Source organism: Pezoporus occidentalis, unplaced genomic scaffold (assembly GCF_034315485.1).
Source record: "Pezoporus occidentalis ecotype Australia unplaced genomic scaffold, CSIRO_AGI_Poc_V1 ctg139, whole genome shotgun sequence".
Taxonomy (NCBI): Eukaryota; Metazoa; Chordata; class Aves; order Psittaciformes; family Psittacidae; genus Pezoporus; species Pezoporus occidentalis.
Window position 1 is genome coordinate 1,630,494 of NW_026913198.1, and position 21,190 is coordinate 1,651,683.

General features: G+C 41.2%; 1 protein-coding gene across 2 annotated transcripts in view; it reads right to left on the minus strand.

Moving 5' to 3' along the window:
- LOC134159024 (cAMP-specific 3',5'-cyclic phosphodiesterase 4D-like) overlaps positions 1–21,190 on the minus strand; it is a 201,790-nt gene that overhangs the window by 74,724 nt on the left and 105,876 nt on the right. For both annotated transcript variants that reach the window (XR_009962994.1, XM_062609533.1), the window contains exon 2: positions 9,922–10,045. Coding sequence is in view for 1 of the 2 variants with exons in the window: in XM_062609533.1 (XP_062465517.1) it covers positions 9,922–9,963 (42 nt within the window). In the remaining variant the exon portion in view is untranslated. The remainder of the gene's footprint in view (positions 1–9,921; positions 10,046–21,190) is intronic.

The following is a 21,190-nucleotide window of genomic DNA, read 5'->3' on the forward strand; positions in this document are numbered from 1 at the left end:
GAGTTCCTCAATCCCTTAGCCAAAAATGCTGGGTATTTGTCGTGGTTTAAACCCAGTCAGGTAATTCGTTCGCTCACTTCCCCCCCTTTTCTTGCCCTCCCCCTGCTCTCGGAGGGACGGAGAGGAGAATCGAAAAGAATGCAACTCCCACGGGTTGAGATAAGAACAGTTTAGTAACTAAGGTATAACACAAATCACTACTGCTACCACCAATGATAATAATGATAAAGGAAATAACAAGGGAAGAGAATACATCATCTCACCACCAGCCGACCGATAACTCGCCCCCCCAGCCCGACCAAGCTCTGACCGATACCTCCTCCAACCCTGCAGTCTCCCAGCCCTTCCGGCTAACTCCCAGTCACATCCTGGGCATGACGTGCTGTGGTATGGAATACCTCTTTGGTCAGTTTGGGTCAGGTGTCCTGTCTCTGGTTCCTCCTGGCTTCCCCTCCCCCCTGGCAGAGCATGAGGCTCACAAAGTCCTTGGTCAAACCAAAACATCCTTGTTATCAGCTCTGTTCCCGAGCTGAAAGTCAAAACACTGCACTACACCAGCTACCAAGAAGGGGAAAAACGACTTCTACTGCTGAACCCAGGACATTATCCACCCCTTATTCCATACCATTCACGTCATGCTCAGATCCCACATTTTCAATATACCATCACTCTTATCTTAGTGCATGGACCAGTCCCTATAAAGCTGCTGAGTCCATCTGGTCCATGATGTCAGTCTCCATCTCTTCTAACAGTCTTCCAGAGCAGGAGAGACTGTGTGCAGTGTTCACGCTCGTGAATAACCTGGGCAATAGTGTCCATTGCTAAGTCCACCCCTCGATCATGAGTCCATCTCTATGTTGCATCTCTGCTCTGATGGCCTGAAGTGCCATGGGCCCACCAGGCTCAAAATAATTCACTGTCCCCTTAAGCAGTTTCTGCAGCTTGTTGCTGGCGACTCCATGCAGCTGCCTTCCATCTCCGACGCTTCCAAAGCACTGGAGGGGCCCAGTGGACTAGATACTTGCCCATACTGTCGCACACACCCTGCCACTTCTGGCTGTCCAGCCTTGGGGAAAACCTCTTGGTCCCCCCATATCCTCGTCTAACCCCAGACAAGACCCAAACCTGACTCTGCTTAACTTTTGAGATCAGACAAAATGGTCGTGGGTAGAACACAGCCTGTGTGTGTACCAACGTGCTGATCCCCATCACAATCAGCAGGCAGGTCCCAAGGATACCCAAAGGCCATTCAAAACCTTCAGAACTCTCAACTGATGCTGCTGTACTTGTCACTGGGGCTGGTGTAGCTGCTGTGCTTGCCGGCTCTCCCACCGCCAGCTTCTCTTTTCCTGAGTCCAGCTCTTCCTCCTCTGCCTTGCTGGGAAATGCTGCGTGGTCTCCTGCGTCCTCCTGGGGCTCGGCGGGCGGCTTCCGGGAAACGCTCTCGGCCGTCGCGGGCCTCGGCTCGGCCGCGGGGCTCGGCTCCTCCGCGGGGCTCGGCTCCTCCGCCGCCTTCTCCCGCTGCTCGGCAGCCGCCTCCTTCCGCTCCTCGACCGCCCCGACCTCCTCCACCGGCAGCCGTCCCCTCGCGGCCTCCGGCCCCGCTCCCGCCGCCGCTTGGTCCCCGGGGCCGCTTTCCCGGGCCGGTTCGGCTGCCGCCGGCTCCCGGGGCCGCTCCCCCTCGGCTCCCCGCAGCCTCACGAAGATGGAGAGTAGGGTGAGGGCCAGGACGGTGAAGAGCAGCCGGACGGCCAGGTACAAGTCCACGGCCACGTCCGTCCCGCCCTGCTGCTGGAGCCCGCCCGTATTACAAGCCATTGCCATAAAGCACAGTGAGACAAGAACCTTAGCCCAGGCCCCACACTTGATAAACACTATCACAGCAAATACCGGCTCTACGTAACTTACAACATTCTGAAGCTGTGAGATCAAGCAAAACAACTCTGAGAGCCAATAAATCAGCATTGTGACGAGTGACTATTAATCCAGTCAGATCTGTCGTTATCTCAACCCTTCGTGCCCCACGTTGGGCGCCAAAAAGAACTGTCGTGGTTTAAACCCAGTCAGGTAATTCGTTCGCTCACTTCCCCCCCTTTTCTTGCCCTCCCCCTGCTCTCGGAGGGACGGAGAGGAGAATCGAAAAGAATGCAACTCCCACGGGTTGAGATAAGAACAGTTTAGTAACTAAGGTATAACACAAATCACTACTGCTACCACCAATGATAATAATGATAAAGGAAATAACAAGGGAAGAGAATACATCATCTCACCACCAGCCGACCGATAACTCGCCCCCCCAGCCCGACCAAGCTCTGACCGATACCTCCTCCAACCCTGCAGTCTCCCAGCCCTTCCGGCTAACTCCCAGTCACATCCTGGGCATGACGTGCTGTGGTATGGAATACCTCTTTGGTCAGTTTGGGTCAGGTGTCCTGTCTCTGGTTCCTCCCGGCTTCCCCTCCTCCCTGTCAGAGCATAAGCCTCACGAAGCCCTTGGTCAAACCAAAACATCCTTGTTATCAGCTCTGTTCCCGAGCTGAAAGTCAAAACACTGCACTACACCAGCTACCAAGAAGGGGAAAAACGACTTCTACTGCTGAACCCAGGACAGTATTTTAGTTCATTTTTAAAAATCATGGTGCAATCAGTTGCAGTTTGCATTTATTTAAGAGCATGCAAATTACCTAGGTGTCACTTTGATATTGCTTCATGGACTTTTTCAGATGAGCCTTATATTATTATTGTTGTTGTTGTTGTTGTTATTAATACTATTATTATCATTACTATATTTTATCTCAAAATGTCCTGATTAGGATGATGTTATACAGAAATTGGTTCAGTTTACACGTAACAGATTAATTAATTTGGACATTATATAATTGCTTTCGTTACCTTTCTGGATCTTACATAGGAAAAGAAATACAAGTAATGGAAGTGCAGTATGGAAGGGGAAACTGCAAAATTTTCTCCTCTCTGCGCTCTCTCTGTAGAGGGACATGGAACGAACACATCATAGGGTCTCATTTGGTCTTTTGGGAATCTTATTCAAGATCTATCTCCAAGCAACTGCTGTTAACCAATCCAAAACTTTCATCAAAACATTTGGAAACAGGTTTTCCTCCAAGATTGACTTTGAAAATTAAAACATTTACATGAACCAGACCCAGGTCTGAAGGAAGATACCAGCTTTTTACAGCATCTTTTGCTGCACATGCTTAGCTAACCCTGCTGCTGCTCGTCTCTTTCTGTTAACTGTGTGCTCAAATTATATTGAAGAGCTAGCAAAAGACATGTTCTTTGAAACCTGACAAAGACTCTTTTTCATTGAGATCAAAAATGAGAGAATGATATTGACAAGTGCTTTAAAATACCCAGGTAGATAGATTTAACTCTACAGAGTTGTTACTGAGTAAATTAGTATTAATTCAATACAGATAAGATACAAATATTCCAGAAACCAATTTGGTAAACATAATCATTAAAGGAATTTAATAAAGAGCAGAACTTCCAACTTTCTCAGCCTCTTAAACCAGGTAGGCTGGGAAAGACCTTATAAGTCATCAAGTCCAACCATTAACCCAAAACTGCCAAGACCACGACTAAACCATATCACTAAAGGCTTCAGCTACATAATTTTTTAACACTTCCAGGGATGGCGATTCCACCACTGCCCCCCTGGGCAGCCTGTTCCAATGCCTGACCACCCTCTCTGGGAAGGAATTTTTTTCCTAATATCCAGTCTAAACCTACCCTGGTGCAGCTTGAGGTTGCTACTTCTTGTCCTATCACCTGCTACTTGGGAGAAGAGACTGAACCCCACCTTGCTACATTCACTGCGGTAGTAAATAATTACCAAGGTGATAGCAAACAACGAAAACAAGAGGGCTGGAGCTGGTTTCAGAGAACAGGAGCTGATTTGCAGCAATTAGTAAGCAGTAAAACACAGAAATAGGTGCAATTCTGATACAAAGAGCTGAGACCTCTCAGTGCTACCCATGAAACAGGGCCTGAACAATCCATTGTGCATCTTCAAAAACAGCCTAAATTCCAGCATTAGGTGGATTCAGAAGAATAAAAATAATCTGTATTGCTTGGAAGATAGATACAGCCTTTCATGCAGACAGTTATCCCTGGAGCTAGGAAGACCTGGGACAGAGGCTACCAGTGACACAAATGTGCAAGAACTCCAAAGAGTCGGCTACATTGCAAGGGTTTGCCAGTATAGCTGAGCTCTAAAATTCTCTGACAGTCACATTCAAATCATTAACAGATTTTTTTCTGCTGATGTAAACTAAATAAATGTTATGGGTCCACAGATTATTTTTTAAATCTACATAGTTGTGGATGGCATTTGAGTTACAGTTTAGGCTTATTATGGCTGTTAGCATATAGATGTGAGTGTCTTCATGTTCCAAAATGGTGAAGTTATAGGTCAAAACTTTTAAGTATTGCCAAGCCTGAGATGAGGAGGTAAGACTTGTTTAAAAAAGGCTGGAACTTTGTTAAGAAAGTAGGTAGGAGCTGAACCAGGAGATGAGTCATAAAAAAAAAGAGAGAATGATGATAAAAGCATGTGCATTTATGTCAGAAATATCAGAGGCAGAAGGAATAAAAGCATGGAGAAGAGATTTTGAAATCTGATCAGAATAGTCTTGTAGCAAATAACAGTTGGAACATCCATGAGAGACTGGAGAGGGTGGAAGACAGAAAAGAAGAAATTCAGAATGAGTGGGAGTAAAGAAACACATCTGTAATTGCACTGTCAGGAATACACAAGTGTCTTCCTGCTATAGAACCTTTTATTTCTCTCCAAATGATAAACCCACAATTAAAAGTGGATTGACAAAGGTACTCATGTGAATACAGTAAATTAACCCAAAATAACTGAATAAATAGTAATTGGCTGTTAAAAATATTTATTGGGGGTCAAATACCGCAATTCTTTCTCAGACTGGACTCTCCCCATAAATTACTAAATGCATGTGGAGGGAATGTTAGAAAACATGCAGAAAGGGTTAAAGTTGATCCAGGCATTACTTACTCTCTTCAGGCACCTCCTGTGCATCAGCTGCTGCTTTGCTGAAGAGAACTTGCTGCTTAAAATGTCTGCCAAGCAACCGCAGTTACTGACATTAAGGGAAATGCAGCACCACTGAATGGGTTTCAATTTGACTGTTAGCAGTGTCTCACCTTCTCCTTTTTTATTCCTTGTTTCATTTACAAAAGCTGTATTACAGATGGAGGGGTGGAATAAGGCAAAGAATACATAATGTAATTGTTTCCCATTAACAAAGAATGGTTAGTCCAATCCGTCTCCCTCTAAGTATCCTTCTATCAGCTAACAAATGGACATAGCCATTGGCAATGCAAGAAAAATCGATTTATTTGGAAGTAATATAAACTTATTATGAAAAATGCTCCTGGAACACTGTGAGTTTCCCCTGTTTATGCTGACAAAGTGACAAATTCTAATTACTTAGAATTATTGACCTAAAGCAAGGATTGCTGTCTGGCAGAACTGCACTGTGACAGAAAAGGGCCTAGAACTGAACTTATTTGCAATTCCTTCACACTCTGTGGAGACTTACATCACTGTACCTTTTGGTGTAGAGTATCTTATACTGTTGCTGAGCAGCTATTCTAGCTGGTGAGCAGAGAGGTGTGCTAGATTTGGCTGGTTTAGGCAGGATGACATTTCCTCTCTCTGACCATTTGCTTACAGGAGGAGAGGCACAGAAAGAACCCCTGGCTCTTGTTATCTCTGTAAATCATAATCTAAGCAGCAATAAGCATAGGAATAAAGGAAGTCTTTAACTTCTTCACACCCTGACATCATAAGTAAAGGTTATGACAATCTAACTGTAAGTACTTTGGATGAAAACAGCTCGGTGAGTACGCTACCTGCAAACAGCTCTCTGCATTTCTTTGATCTTCATCTCTGTAGGTGCTCTCTGCATTGCCATTTGCATGAGTTCCACCCCACCTCCCCACTCCCCCCCCCCGCAACTTCTGCATGCAGCTAAGCTCTCAGAAGCTTTGCTGCAGTCTGAGCATTCCCTTTTGAGGTCCTGATTCATTTGATCCCATCAGTAGTCACAACCTTGCTTTTAAAGTTTTGATCAGAGAATGAGACAGCCATTTTGTCTCCTACAAGGGATCTGTAGTTTATCCAGAAGTTACAGCTGTTGGAAATACACATTATATATAATGTGTTTATGATTCAAAACTGTCTCACACTTCTAGACTTTTACAGATATTCTTAAGTTAAAAGGCTGACTAAACACTGTTAAAGCTCTAATTTTATTTTCTGTCCCCAGCTCTGTTTTTTGTTGTTGTGTTGAAGCTGTTGAAATTCCACAGTTCAAGCAGGCCCAGTTGCTAAGCGTATCCTCTTGGTTGTTTCATTTTCTTCCAGTATAGCTACTTTCTGATTTCACCAGAGTTGACTCACTTCTGACACAATGTTCCAAGATGAACACCCACACAGTGTAGCATTCAGACTTCTTTTCTCCACATATGCTAGCACCCTCATCACCCGAAAGTAGAATCTCACTTCCTCTAGCTGACCAAATACGCGTCCAGTATATTGCTACAGAAAGCAGTTATTACAATACTCTATTGAAAAATTTACTATTTATGGTGTATTAATCGTCAGTAAAGCTGTGTTAGTTTAACTGAAGATAGGGCAAAAGTTTGGTTTTAAAAATACCAGTTAATAATGTATTCCATCATGCTTTTTGATTAAGAACAGATTATGTTGAAATTTGTGAAGCTGTGTGTAGAAATACATCAGCTTGTTAGTCCAGTTACAAAGATAATATAAAGCCCTTTTAAAACACAAAAAAAAATTCAGTTCAGTGTTTTATTTTGAAAATATTCATAAAGTCTTCTTCCATAGCTGATCAGCACTAACTAAAATCCCTGTCCTATACTAGAAGTAATTTTGTAAGGGGAGGGGAAGTACCAAATTAGATAGAGGGAAAGTGGGAAAGAACAACATTTAGCTGTATTTTCAGAAGTACCAGATGGTAAGTCATGGAAGTTGAAGCAATAAAATACCTAGAATATTCTAAGCAGTTCAAGACACCCAAAAAAAACCACAGACATTTCAGGAAAGGAGGAATTTATTTATGAGGAAACTGTAAAAGAAAGAAAAAGCTACCTAAGAAAAGGAACAAGACAAATAGTACACATAGACTGAAAGGACATAAATACAGACATCTTCACTGATGTCTTGCTGTGAGCCAGAGTGAAAGAAAGAGCTGACTACTATGCAAACTCTGATTACAAAACACAGTTAAATGCAACTCCATGGATTATCAACAGAAGAACGTATAGCAATACTGTGCAAACCAGCTAGGGAGAAGGCAAAGCACTAGCAGGATTATATATATTGTACTGTCTGAGGACATAAGTTTATTATACATATTACATTGTCAGAAAAAAAAATGGAAATTTTAACGTCTTTTCTATGCACAGTTTCTATTATTCTACACAGCAAAACTAAGCTTCAGTTAGGTCACGATGCACAATTAGTTCTGCATTTGGTGAGAAAACCAAAATGTTCACATGCATCTGCAGATTCAATTTCTGTATTAGATAAATTACACTCAGTAGCATATGAAAACACTCAACAAAGACTTTGGTTGCCATACTTCCTAGAAACTTAAAAACCTCCTTGAAAGCTATGTGAGAACATCCCACAAAATAAACATAAAAGCCATATTCCATTTTTATTTTTAAGATTATTCAGTTCACTGATGTCTTTTACTCGATCATTAGGAGGTCTTTTGATTAAATAACTGGTCTGGCAGATCATGGATAATTTTGGCAATCCAAATTCAAATTAACAGACATGTAGGAAGAGAGAAGATTTGATGTGATATGAAATCTTTGGTTGTACTCAAAATGTGTAATGAGACATTTCTCCAAAGTCACTTTTGTTTATATGGTGCCACTATTCCACTATGAACAGTAGTCATGAACTTATTTAAACATCATACGACCTCATGGCTTAAAATAATTTCTTAAATATTGCGTATTTTTCAATTTAAATATAAGAAACACACAATAGCATTTTTTTTATGTACCTTGTTTAAACAAAAATAGCTGCAGATGGTTATGATTAAGTTCAGACAGAAATTTGTACAACAATTTAACACTAAAAATAATGACTTTTATTTGTAGGTTAAAAATTCTCATTCTGGCCTGAAATGTTCAGTATGTTCATTGAACTTTTGAAACTTAATTTCACAAAACATATACTAGGACATTTGTACGAAAATATGAAGATCCTTTGAATTAATAAAGATTAGCATAAAAAAGCATTCAGTTAACTTAAATTGAAAAAACGTTTCCCCTTAATTTGACCAAATCTCATTATATCAGCTAACCTTGATATTTTATGCTTTTCAGTCTTTTAAAAATGTTATGGAGAGTCTCACACTTTACCTAGTGCTCAGGAGGTCAGACAACATCAGCAGTGAAGATTTATTAAGCACTCTGAATATCTATCTTCATTTTATTGAGATATATCAGGCTGTTTATTTGATCCACATGTCCAACCATGGCATCATGATGAATTTAGCTTACTTCTGTCACTTTTCCCCTATGGCTGTACATACATATTCTGATATCATGTACAGTAAAATAACAGGATAGAAAAACTTCTCTACATAGAGATTAATATTTTTTTTTAAGAAATCTTTAAGAATAAGCCAAGAAGAGCAATGCCAATAGCCAGGAGCTCAAGCAGCTAGAGCCTGCCAGATTCAGAAAGCTCGTCATCAGGGCTGACCAGAGATGTCTCCCTTCCCATACCTGACAGAAACTTGAGTAATTCTGGATGAAGTTGACTAAGCTCATCTTCTTGGTCCAACAACCAACACCACTGGATTGAAAGATGTAGGCAGCAAAGGCAAGAAGGAAGCAGACACACCAAGGCATTAACGGCAACAACACAGAGACAGCCTTTCTGATTTCATTATAGGACAAGGTGGAAGATGTTCATGAAAAGTTTAAAAAGTCTGAATCCAGAGTGATGTGGAACATTTCTCAAGTGAATTCTGCTTACATATAAGGTAGGATTCCTTCAGAAAACAAATAATGTAACTGTATTCTTTGTCTTTGTAGATTCAGTGTCCCTGTACATGCACACTAGAACTTTCCTTTCCTATTACCACTTTTCAAAGCACTTAAATAAAGTGTCCTTGTCCATTAGGAGAAAGGGGAAATTCAACAGCTTAAATATAGTAGTAGCATAATAGAAAGGAGCATTTAGTGTTGTCTGTGCCTGAAAGGCAGTCGTTGTCATATAATACCACACATTCAGCACCTGAAACCTCTCTTTCAATAGTACTGTTGGATACTGGGAGACATGCATACACGTATGGGACAAAAGAACACCACAAAAGCCAGAAACTAAACAAAATTAAGTCTTATTCAAATCTATGAATATATGATTAGCATATTTTCTCACTGATCTCATGGAAAATTGCACAGTCAACAATGCATTGTCAAATTGAGTGAAGTGCAATTTGTGATACTAATATCAGTGCAGGGGCATATATTTATGACTGAGTACGTTACAGATAATATGTATATCACATTGCAATGAATGTTTAAGAAAAAGAAATCACTTTTAATAATGCTGTATAAAATACACTCTGAAAAAAGTCTCAATTACAAAAAAATTACCCCAAAACATGCTCCTATTAAATAATGTTATCTTTGTATGTGTAAGTCACCCATACATATTTACTTAGGCTGCAGGTACAAGAATGGGGTATAACTAACAAAGATTTTAACACAACTACTGTTATACTCAGAAAGTGGTATTTGGAAGACTAACAAAACACATAAGTAGTATGGAAGAATACTGATAATGAAATAGAAACAAGAAAAAGAAAGTTTTCTACTCACATTTTTGCTCTTCCCACGTGCACTACAGGCATTCTTGCTCATGGTGACTGATTAAATCAGAAGTGTTTTGTAAGTTTCAAAGGAGAGGTTTTATTCCTTGACCATCTGAATGCCAGATGTAATGCTGAAAGAAAATTAATCTTGTTAGCATCAAGGTCTTTGCAAGTTGTACAACATCTAGGAATAAGCCACTGCTTCAATGCATAAAAGTTGCAAATATTCTTAAGATCCAGTAGAGCAGATGTTTTATGTACCAGTAACTCATAACACATACAGTTACCCTGAACCATACAACAAGTATGTCCATGAACAGTGCATGCTTTCCCATCAGTAACAATTACATGCCAACCCAAACAATTACAGAAGGTTACAGACTTCTGAGGCAGGGCTTTTTGCCACAGTTATTTAACTAGATATTGGCAGTATTGTTTGTAATAATGAAATAGGGCTTACTGGGTATTTTTATTTTCTCAGTTTCTCAGTCTGAAATGACCTGTTAAATTGCGTACTATTCAGACTGGCAGACTATATGCTGAATTTAAGGGAAGAAGGTAAACTAGAATAATTTTAAAATCCAGGTGCCTAAGGATGTTTAAACCAGCAGTTGGGAATTTTTATATAGTTGTCAGAATCTGACAAATTGGTCTTTGTATTATAGCAATACAAAGCAAATAATACTAAACAAAATACTAATAAAATAATACTAAGCAAAAGCTTTAGCAACTGATGATGGCGTGGCATAGCAGCTTTGAAAATCAGCATTCATCAGCCTCTGGGTAAGTGCACAGCAGTAATCATGGAAAAGTAGAGTTAAAGGGAAATTCATATTCTACAGGATCAAACAGCTGAAATATTTAAGTTCTCATTTGAGCCAGTTACATCTCTGCACACATTTTTTTCCTTAGCTCTATCAGCCAAAGATGAGGTGAAGTGCAATTTCTGACCAACAGAGCTGCTCTGGTAAGATTTCCTAATATAGTATCAATCATACCATCAAGATTAAAGGTAAGGTGTATTTCCCTCATGGGCAGACACATCATTGATGCAGCTTGTATGGGTACAAGAAATATTTTCCGCAGTTACGTATCACCCACACTAGTATTGTTTTGGTAGCATAACATACTGTTTTAAAATGATTAAGTTTTTGAGAATCTCCAAAGCCCACCTCTGCCAAACAGAAAATGAACTCTTAAATCTCACACAGTTTCACAGTATGCTAGAGATTGGAGGGGACCTCAAAAGATCATCTAGTCCAATCCCCCTGCCGGAGCAGGAACACCTAGATAATGTTACACAGGAATGTGTCCAGGCAGGTTTTGAATGTCTCCAGGGAAGGAGACTCCACAACCTCCCTGGGCAGCCTGTTCCAGTGTTCCGTCACCCTCACTGAGAAGAAGTTTCTTCTCAAGTTTAAGTGGAACCTCTTGTGTTCCAGTTTGTACCCATTACCCCTTGTCCTGTCATTGTTTGCCACTGAGTAGAGCCTGGCTCCATCCTTGTGACACTCCCCCTTTATATATTTATAGACACTAATAAGGTCACCCCTCAGTCTCCTCTTCTCTAAACTATAGAGACCCAGCTCCCTCAGTCTTTCCTCATAAGGGAGATGCTCCACTCCCTTAATCATCTTTGTTGCCCTGCGCTGGACTCTCTCCAGCAGCTCCCTGTCCTTCTTGAACTGAGGGGCCCAGAACTGGACACAATATTCCAGATGGGGTCTCACCAGGGCAGAGTAGAGGGGAAGGAGGACCTCTCTCGACCTACTAACCACCCCCCTTCTAATACACGCCAGGATGCCATTGGCCTTCTTGGCCACAAGGGCACAGTGCTGGCTCATGGTCATCCTGTCGTCCACTAGGACCCCCAGGTCCCTCTCCCCTACACTGCTCTCTAACAGGTCGTTCCCCAACCTATACTGGAACCTGGGGTTGTTCCTGCCCAGATGCAGGACTCTACACTTTCCCTTGTTATATTTCATCAAGTTATTCCCTGCCCAACTCTCCAGCCTGTCCAGGTCTCGCTGGATGGCAGCACAGCCTTCTGGCGTGTCAGCCACTCCTCCCAGCTTAGTGTCATCAGCAAACTTGCTGATGGTACACTCAATTCCCTCATCTAAATCATTGATGAATATATTAAATAATACTGGTCCCAGTACTGACCCTTGAGGCACTCCACTAGTTACAGGCCTCCAACTAGACTCCGCCCCATAGACTACAACTCTCTGGCTTCTCTCCTTCAGCCAGTTCGCAGTCCACCTCACTACTTGATCATCCAGACCACACTTCCTCACTTTAGCTGTGAGGATGCTGTGGGAGACTGTGTCAAATGCTTTGCTGAAGTCAAGGTAGACCACATCCACCGCTCTGCCATCATCCATCCACCGTGTTATTTCCTCATAAAAGCCTAAGAGATTGGTCAAGCATGATTTCCCCTTGGTGAAGCCATGTTGACTGCCCCTCATAACCCTCTTATCCTTGATATGCCTTAAGATGGCACCAAGGATAAGGTGTTCCATCACTTTCCCAGGGATGGAGGTGAGGCTGACCGGTCTATAGTTACTCGGGTCCTCCTTCTTGCCCTTTTTGAAGACTGGAGTGACATTTGCTTTCCTCCAGTCCTCAGGCACCTCTCCCGTTTCCCAAGACTTGGTAAAGATGATGGCGAGTGGTCTAGCAATGAGTTCTGCCAGTTCCCTCAGCACCCGCGGGTGCATCCCATCTGGACCCATGGATTTATGGATGTCCAGATTGCTCAACTGGTCTCTAACCCATTCCTCATCGACTAAGGCAAACCGCTCCGTCGACCTGACTTCATCTAAGGTCTCAGGGGTACAGGGCTCTTCAGGACTGCCTGCAGCAGAGTAGACAGAGACAAAGAAGGCATTCAGTAACTCTGCCATCTCTGTATCTTCTGTCACCAGGGCACCCATCCCGTTCATCAGTGGGCCTACATTGCCTCTGGTGTTAGTTTTGTCTGCCATGTATTTGAAAAAGCTCTTTTTGCTGTCCTTGACCCTTCTCGTCAGGTTTAATTCTAAGGAGGCCTTAGTCATCCTAGCTGCCTTCCTACATCCTCTAGCAGCAGCCTTATATTCCTCCCAAGTGGCCAGCCCCTCCTTCCATGACCTCTAAACTCTCCTCTTCCACTTGAGCATACCGAGCAATTCCCTATTTAGCCATGCAGATCTCCTGGCCCTCTTCCTTGACTTCCTACGTGTCGGGATGCTCCGATCTTGAGCTCGGAAAAAGCAATCCTTGAATGCCAACCAACTATCTTGGGCCCCTTTACCTTCAAGCAGCCTTGCCCATGGGATTTCCCCTAGCAATTGCTTGAAAAGGACAAAGTTTGCCCTGCTATAGTCCAGGGTTGCAATTCTACTTGGTATTCTACTGGTCCTACCGCACAAGATCCTGAACTCCACCATCTTGTGGTCGCTGCAACCAAGGCAGCCCTCAACCCTTACTGCTTTGACCAGATCCTCCTTGTTAGTGAGGATGAGATCCAGCAGCGCTCCTCTCCTGGTCGGCTCATCCACCATTTGCAGGAGGAAGTTATCATCCATACACTGGAGGAAACTCCTGGACTGCGGCTGGGTTGCCGAGTGGTCCTTCCAGCAAACATCAGGGAAGTTAAAATCCCCCACGACGACCACAGCCTGTGACTGTGAGGCCGCTCTCAGGTGCCTGTAGAAGGCCTCGTCGACTTCCTCACCCTGATCCGGTGGTCTGTAACAGACACTCACAACAATATCGCCCCTGCCAGCCTGCCCCTTAATTCTCACCCACAGACTCTCAACTCGCTCGTCATCTGTCCCTGGACAGAACTCAGTGCATTGTAGTTGCTCCCGCACATAAAGAGCAACCCCACCACCCCGCCTGGCTGGCCTGTCTTTCCTGAAAAGGACATAGCCCTCCATGACTATATTCCAATCATGTGAGCTGTCCCACCACGTCTCTGTAATTGCCACCAGATCATAGTCTCCTGACTTAACACAGGTTTCTAACTCCTCCTGCTTATTTCCCATGCTGCGTGCATTGGTGTACAGACATTCCAGGGAGCGAGCTGAGCACACCGATTTCTCCCTAGGATTATAGGAGGCCTCCCGTTCTTCATCAATTCTGGAGTGCTGCCCCACTGGGGCAAGCCCAGCTACAACCCCATCCCCCTTTGAATCTAGTTTAAAGCTCTCCAAATGAGCCCTGCTAATTCGTGCCCCAGTATCCTTTTGCCTCTGTGAGATAAACCTTTCCCACTTGTCATTGTCCAGACTGGTGCCCTATAAAACCAGCTGTTATCAAAGAATCCAAAGCCCTGCCTGCAGCACCAGTCTCGAAGGCAATTGTTTATGAACTGAATCTTCCCATTCCTTCCCACATCATCAGTGGAAGATGGAATGAGTGAGGAGAAGATCACTTGAGCCCCAGACTCTTTCACCATCCGCCCCAAGGCCCTGTAGTCTTTCTCATCCCCCTCAGACTGCGGGAAGCAGCTTCCTCCCCACCTGTCTGGAAGACCAGCAGTGGGTAGTAGCCTGTCGGGTGCACCAGGTTGGGGAGCGCCCTAGTGATATCCCTGATCCGGGCTCCAGGCAGACTACACACTTCCCTATGATGAGGGTCAACTCTGCATATCGGGCCCTCTGTTCCTCTCAGAAGGGAATCCCCTACTACAATGACCCTTCTTTCTTTCTTATCAGAGGCAGTCTTGAGGTGCAAAGTTGACCGCCTTTTCCTATGTGGCCTTGAAGGCTGGCCTTGCAGGCTGGCCTTGCCCCACATTCTCACCTACCTCTCCTTCAAGATCCAGGGCCTCGAACCTATTACGGAGGGACACCTGGGGAAGCAGGGCAGGAAGGGAGGAGGGTTTCCCACGACGCCGAACTGGAACTCGCTTCCAGCCCTCGTCGTCTTTTTCGTCCCCTACCTCTGTGCAACAGCTACAGGGCAGGATTTGTCTCGGGCCATCCCCCTCTGTCTGAGAGGGCAGGGGGTCCTTCCCCTTTTGGGGGGTATCTGCCTGGAACTGTTATCTCAGTATGATACTAAGAGCAAATTATATTCAAAAATAGAGAAATGTGTATGTGTAGTTTCCTGCCTCCACTGGACAATATCATGACCTGGGACAGATCTAAAAATCTAGTTTTCCTTCCTAAGAAATGCACTCATCTTCATGCATGAGCAAGTCTTCAGCATGCTACTTAATCTTTTGATCTGTTTTCTAAAACTCTGCCACTTTCTTCATGTAAATAAATGTGTTGATTATTTATGTATTTAATTATTTAAAAGGAGCATCTAGTAACAGAGAGGCAAAGCCAACTGTTGAGGAAACAGCTAATTTTTTGCATATTTAGATATCATACATACAAGGATTGTTTTTGGCAGTTTTACAGCAATGAAATAGAGGATGTAATTTGCAATTAGAGCTGCAGAGGCAACACATCCTCATGGTCCTGCTGGATGCCTTTCAGGGTAACCAAGTTAGCCTCTGCCCCAGTGTGATGGAGTTACAGCTTGCTTCCTCTCTATTGATTGGCTTCACCAACCATTCCGTAGTTATTTAGCAAGGTGAAACAATGTCTGGTATTGATTTCATACTCTTGCCCATCAGTATATAGTTGGGCCTAGTCTGTCAGTTCTTGAGAATAGTGCTGGCTGGCTTATGTATACCCTTACATTTTAATTGACAATATGGGTCAGCCTTTGCAGATGACACTTGTATCAGTAGACACTCAAGTCTATTCGACTTGTGAAATGAAGTGGTCATCAGAAACATCAGAGACCACAAGAGGCTGCTGGAAGAGGAAACTGATTTGAGTCGACTGGAGTTTATTCACTCAGAGACTGATGAACTGGAGTGGTGCCATCCTTCCACCCAGAATGATAGTCTGGTTAGGCTGCTGAAGTTGTATGAGGTGCCCGCCTCTCAAAGTCTCAGGGGCATTACCATCAGTCCATGCTCAATGGAGACAGTGAGGCAAGGAAGGAATCCTCACTCCCAGGAGCAATGGCTCAATTTTCTCCATGACCATCAAAACCTCTCCTAGCTACCAGTGGAGATTTGCCAAAAAAAGGTACACCAATTGTGAAGGTCTCAGACAGAAATCCAGTAAGTCCATGCTGTGGGAACAGGACAGGACAAATGTTGGGACTCGTGGAATATCTAAAGAGAATGCATGGGAAGATAGAGATCTTATTCCAGTATGCCCTAGAATACAGTGAAAGAAGCAAAAGCAATATGTATGGGTTTTTCGGTGATAGAGTTTTATATGAAAAACCTAAGTATAACATCAGTAGATCTGGGAGCACATAGGAGGTGAGTAGTGGAGAGTGGATTGAAAAAACTGTCAAGATCTGAAACAATTTCTGGGATACTGTTGTAGGCTTTCTTTAAGAGATATTGTGTTCCTAGAAAACCACCTTATTACAGATTATTCATATATTACTCATATACTATATCTAATATATTTGCATATATAGATATATGTAAAAGCCATATCTAAGTTTTGTGGAAAGAAGAATTTTCAATGACAAATTTTTTACTTGTCATCTCTACATAGAAATCAGCATCCACAGAAGAATATCTTCACATTATTTTTCCTATTTAAAATAGCTACATTATAAAATGGAAACAAAAGTAAATAAATAATTGCTTAGTCTGTTCCAGCAATGCTGGAAATACACACAAGAGAAAAATATCTAATTAAACTAGTTAATGCATTTAGAGAATATTCACAGAAGACACATAAAATACCTGGGACTAAGGATGAAACCGAGGTGCAAGTTTATGGGTTTAACTCAGAAAACCAGTAGCAGCATATTAAACAGGCATCGATTATTTATTTCATATTAAGGAAGACGTCTTATATTGAGAGACTTAAATGCCTTAAACAATTCCAGTTGTTTGTACTAATGTCTGTAATGTACAGGTCCATACCACAGCCAGAAAGCAGGATAGCAGAGCTCATAAATCAAGAAGTATAACAGCAAACCAAAGGTTATTCATTGCTAGGATGAAGTTTTGAAGAGATTCCTTCTTGCCCAATGTAGGTTTGATCTAAGAGACTGAAGAAAGTTTCCTGATCACTATTTTTCTGTGGATGTAATGCCTAGAATTGTCACATGACATCTCAAAAAAAGACCTTATTGAACTAGCCCAGAGGTGCCTGCAGCAGCCAGAGGGACATGAGTCATATAGACAGATGTCCCACTTTCAAACCTTTAAAGTTTCCCAAGTTTTCATTTAAAGCAGTGTGAACCTCATTCCTGTTGAACATGACAGATATGTACAAAATATTAGCCAAAGAAATAGTTAAAACAGAAGGTAGTCAGAGTGGAAGTCAAGCAGAAAGAACCTTATACATACACTTTTATTTCACCACTTTAGTCCTTCAGCCTTAATAATTATTATTCATATAGAAACTGTGAAACACAACAGACTAAAAAGCTAGTGACATAAAATTGAAGATTTTTCTGATATTGCTTAGCTTTTAAACAATAGAGAGTAATTAAAACGTAAATGCTTGTATTTGGTTATTTTACTGAACAGAAGATTAAGAGATGACAAAATGCATAAAACCACTTTGTATTCTGTTTCTAGATGTATGTTTTCATTGGTCTTTCAAGATATTTGATGGAATGGAAGTCTATTGAGTAGAACAGCATATTCACACAAAGCAAAACAATATCATTCACATCAGAAAATCCTAAGAAGTTTAGGAAAAAAAACTGACAGAGCAATATTCAAACAGGAAAAATGAAAAACAACAAAAAAACTGCTCAAGCAGATTCTACGGTGAATCAGAAGATTTTAAAAATAAGTAAGAGAAGTTATTGTAATGTCTAAGATATCACTGTTCTTTGTATGGTTTTTTTGTTGTTTTAGGTTTTTTTTGCATGTATGTGTGTCTCTTCAGAGAAGCAAAATGTTTTATTTAAAAAGAACTATAGAAATCTGCAAAATAATCCTTGCTGCACAATTTGATGGACTTGCACTCTTTCTGCCTGCCGGATACCCTTACATTCCTTTAATTTTATTTATTTTTCTAAAACATTCACTAAAATTTGCACAGGCATACATTGAACTAGCTGGGAAGTTCTTATGTTCTTTTAATATTTATTACTTGATCATGACAACATGGAGAGTTTAATGCTTGTGTACAACAGCTACCGATCCCTTCGCTACCAGTCATTTAACAAAAGTTAAACCTTAGTTACTTATCTAGAACCCAAGGAAAGTGTTTTCAATATGTGAATTTGGAATGAAGCAATTTTGGGGATCAGACTGCTGGCAGCTAGCAAGATAATGATACTACTTACTATTTTTACTAAATCTGACTCTCAAGGCACCTGTGACTGCATCAGAGCTGTGTTTAATAAAATACAGGTCTAGGCTTAAGGTTTTTTCCTTTCTGATTGACAAGAATACAAATGTTACGCTTTATCATTTGGAAACATTCATGATCTAGAAAGATTTTAAACAGTAATTTAGGTTGCCAATCACTGCCTAAAATCTTTCTATAAAAGGTATTTCAAGGACTTAAGATATGTCTTACTCTCTTATTTCCCCCCCAACATCCATATGCGTGAGTGAAATGAGGAACTCATACTGTTTATCTCTGACAAGTCTCTTATTTCGGAGCAGTTCATGGCTGCTAAGTTAGCCAAAATTTTTTCAACTAAAAGACAGGGAAAAATAACATCATGCAGCATTAGAAATCTCTTGAATTATTTGCTGCTTCTCTGCTTTGCTGCAAGAAACTTGGTACTGCTCTGAAAAGTTGTTTACAGATTTTAATCTCTGGAACAAGCAAAGCAAGTTCTCTTTACAGCAATTGAGGATAAAAATCTAAATGGCCTGAGCTTCTCCCTGCAATGTATGACTCATTCAGTGGCTAGGACCAATTCTGGAATACTTTAATGTTGACTTGTTTAATTTCAGTCGGAGTTGCTGCTTAGGGACATCCTTCTTCCCCAGCACAAGAGTATACAAAAGAAAAAAAAAAGCCGAAAAAAAGGAGCACAGACACTCCAAACAAACTGGTACGTCATATTGATGAAATTTTCAAAAGGAACTGGCTGTGAAAGACTTAGACTACTGGAACAGATATGAAAAAAAAGGCAGGAGCATTATAAGGAATGAGGTCCCAAAATAAGAATGCATTTAGATCCATCTTCTTCCAGACTACGTGCTGAATTTTTATTCATCTCTCTTATGCTAAGCAAGGCACTGTATTTCTCTCATTATGACTGAGTAGGAAAACCAGGCTTATACAGATAGACTATGACTGAAATATGAGAAATGTATAATTAAGAGAGATGTGCAAATAAATACTTGCATACTCAAGCCTAAAAGTATTCTTATTATCATGTTACTAGCCACTTACTTCCTTAATCATCTGGTAAAGCATAACCTAGAAATCAGCTGAACCTGCCTATCTAGACTAGCTTTTACCTTCTTTCATTCAATATGACATATTTTCTATATAGTTTCCTTCACATTGTAGGCATTTTTCAAAACCATAGATTTCTTCAGAACAGAGAGAAAACAACCTGAATAATACAGTGTAAGATAATTTTTAAAGCCAATTAGTGTCATCATTCTACAGAAAAAAAAATGTCTAGAAACTAATTCTAAAAAATGAAAGACCCTGCTAAAATCTCAGGTATTTTAATCTATTTTAAAACAGTGGAACTTAAATGGAATGTCATAATATCAAACAGAATACATCATCTCTCTTTATATACATATACACTGCTTCTAAAAAGGCATCATTAGCATAAGTATGAACATTCCACATTTTTACATATGACTAAATGCAGAGGAAGCAACAACATTAATGTTTTGCCAAAAAAATTCAATGAGAGAGAGATCTTACTTGTGTTATTAAACTGAAAAGGAAATAGTTTTTACTTTCCTTATATCCTCCAAAGCTTAAAAACACACCTATAAAACCCAGACTTTCAGAAGAATTGTAAGGGAGCTCCCTTGAGAAATGTACTGTATACAGTATTAGCACCTCTGAGGAGTGCATAAAACTAGCATTTAAAAATGGCAAATAGACCAAATTCATTCACAAGTGGTTTGTATTTTAGTGCTTCTTTGGAGTTTCCTGTTTCTATGATAACCCCATCTCTTAGCATGAATGATATGTAAATAAGCTCTGTAGTAGAGAAAATCGGAATTTGACACCGATCCAGGAAACATCAATATTTAATTTCAGGAGAATAGACATGAACTTGTCACACTTGCAGAAAACTCTGGGTTTAGCTGGTTTTCTTTATTTTTTCAGAGGGAAATAGTTTTAGGCATTATTCACTTTAACAATAATGTGCAAGTATTAATCACAAATCCAGCAATCAAATAACAAGAATATTTTTACTATCAGCCCTTTATTTTTAAGTAACGTGCCCATTTTTTAGGGGGTGGAGGGAGAGGTGTGTGTTCAAATTCCCAAGATACTATCAAACAAAATTAAGCAATATTGGAGAATTACTTTCCTATATACTTTCTTCAACAATTGGAATGAATAAAATGCAGGTCATAAAAACAACTTTTCAGGAATTTTTGCAGCCTATGCAAGAAGAAGTCTTCTATTTCCAGAAATTCTTTAAGAAGGCATCTTACTGTATTGATGTCAGACAATTCTGAGGACTTACTACTAGAAATGTCATTATTCCCAGCTCTTTACTGGATAATGAAGACTGGCCAGCAGGATGCTGAGTTTTTAACAAAATATAGGATTAAAATCACTGTAGTAGGTTATGAAGCATAGAGGAATTCAACAATGTTCCTGTTGCTAGATTATCTGTTTATTTCTTCAGATAAAGTTATAAAACTTGGTTTTCTGGAGACAGGGAATGTGATTCTAGCAGAGTGCAGCATGGCCTGTAGAGGGACGCTAAAGTCCACCTAATGCTTTTTTTTCTTTTAAAATAACTGCCATCCATCCAGAAATGTCCAGCACTTACCCCAGAAAATGCTTTAGAACAGGACAGAGATGTGAAAACTGGGGAACCCCGCCAGGCATTGAGGCTGGGGAGGGGCATGAAAAGGCAATTTGGAGAAGAATATTTCTGCTAAATGTATTTTCCTCATGACCGTATTTGATAACTGTGTTTATAAACACTTTCATGTGTTAGACCTGGGGACTCGCAGCCAGGGTCTTGGGCTGACTCAGTCCTAGTGATTGTATCAAGACAGAACGAAAAAAGATAGGCCTTCCTCAAAGTAGTAGGCGCAGCGCTGTTCATATACAAGGCTGACTACCAAG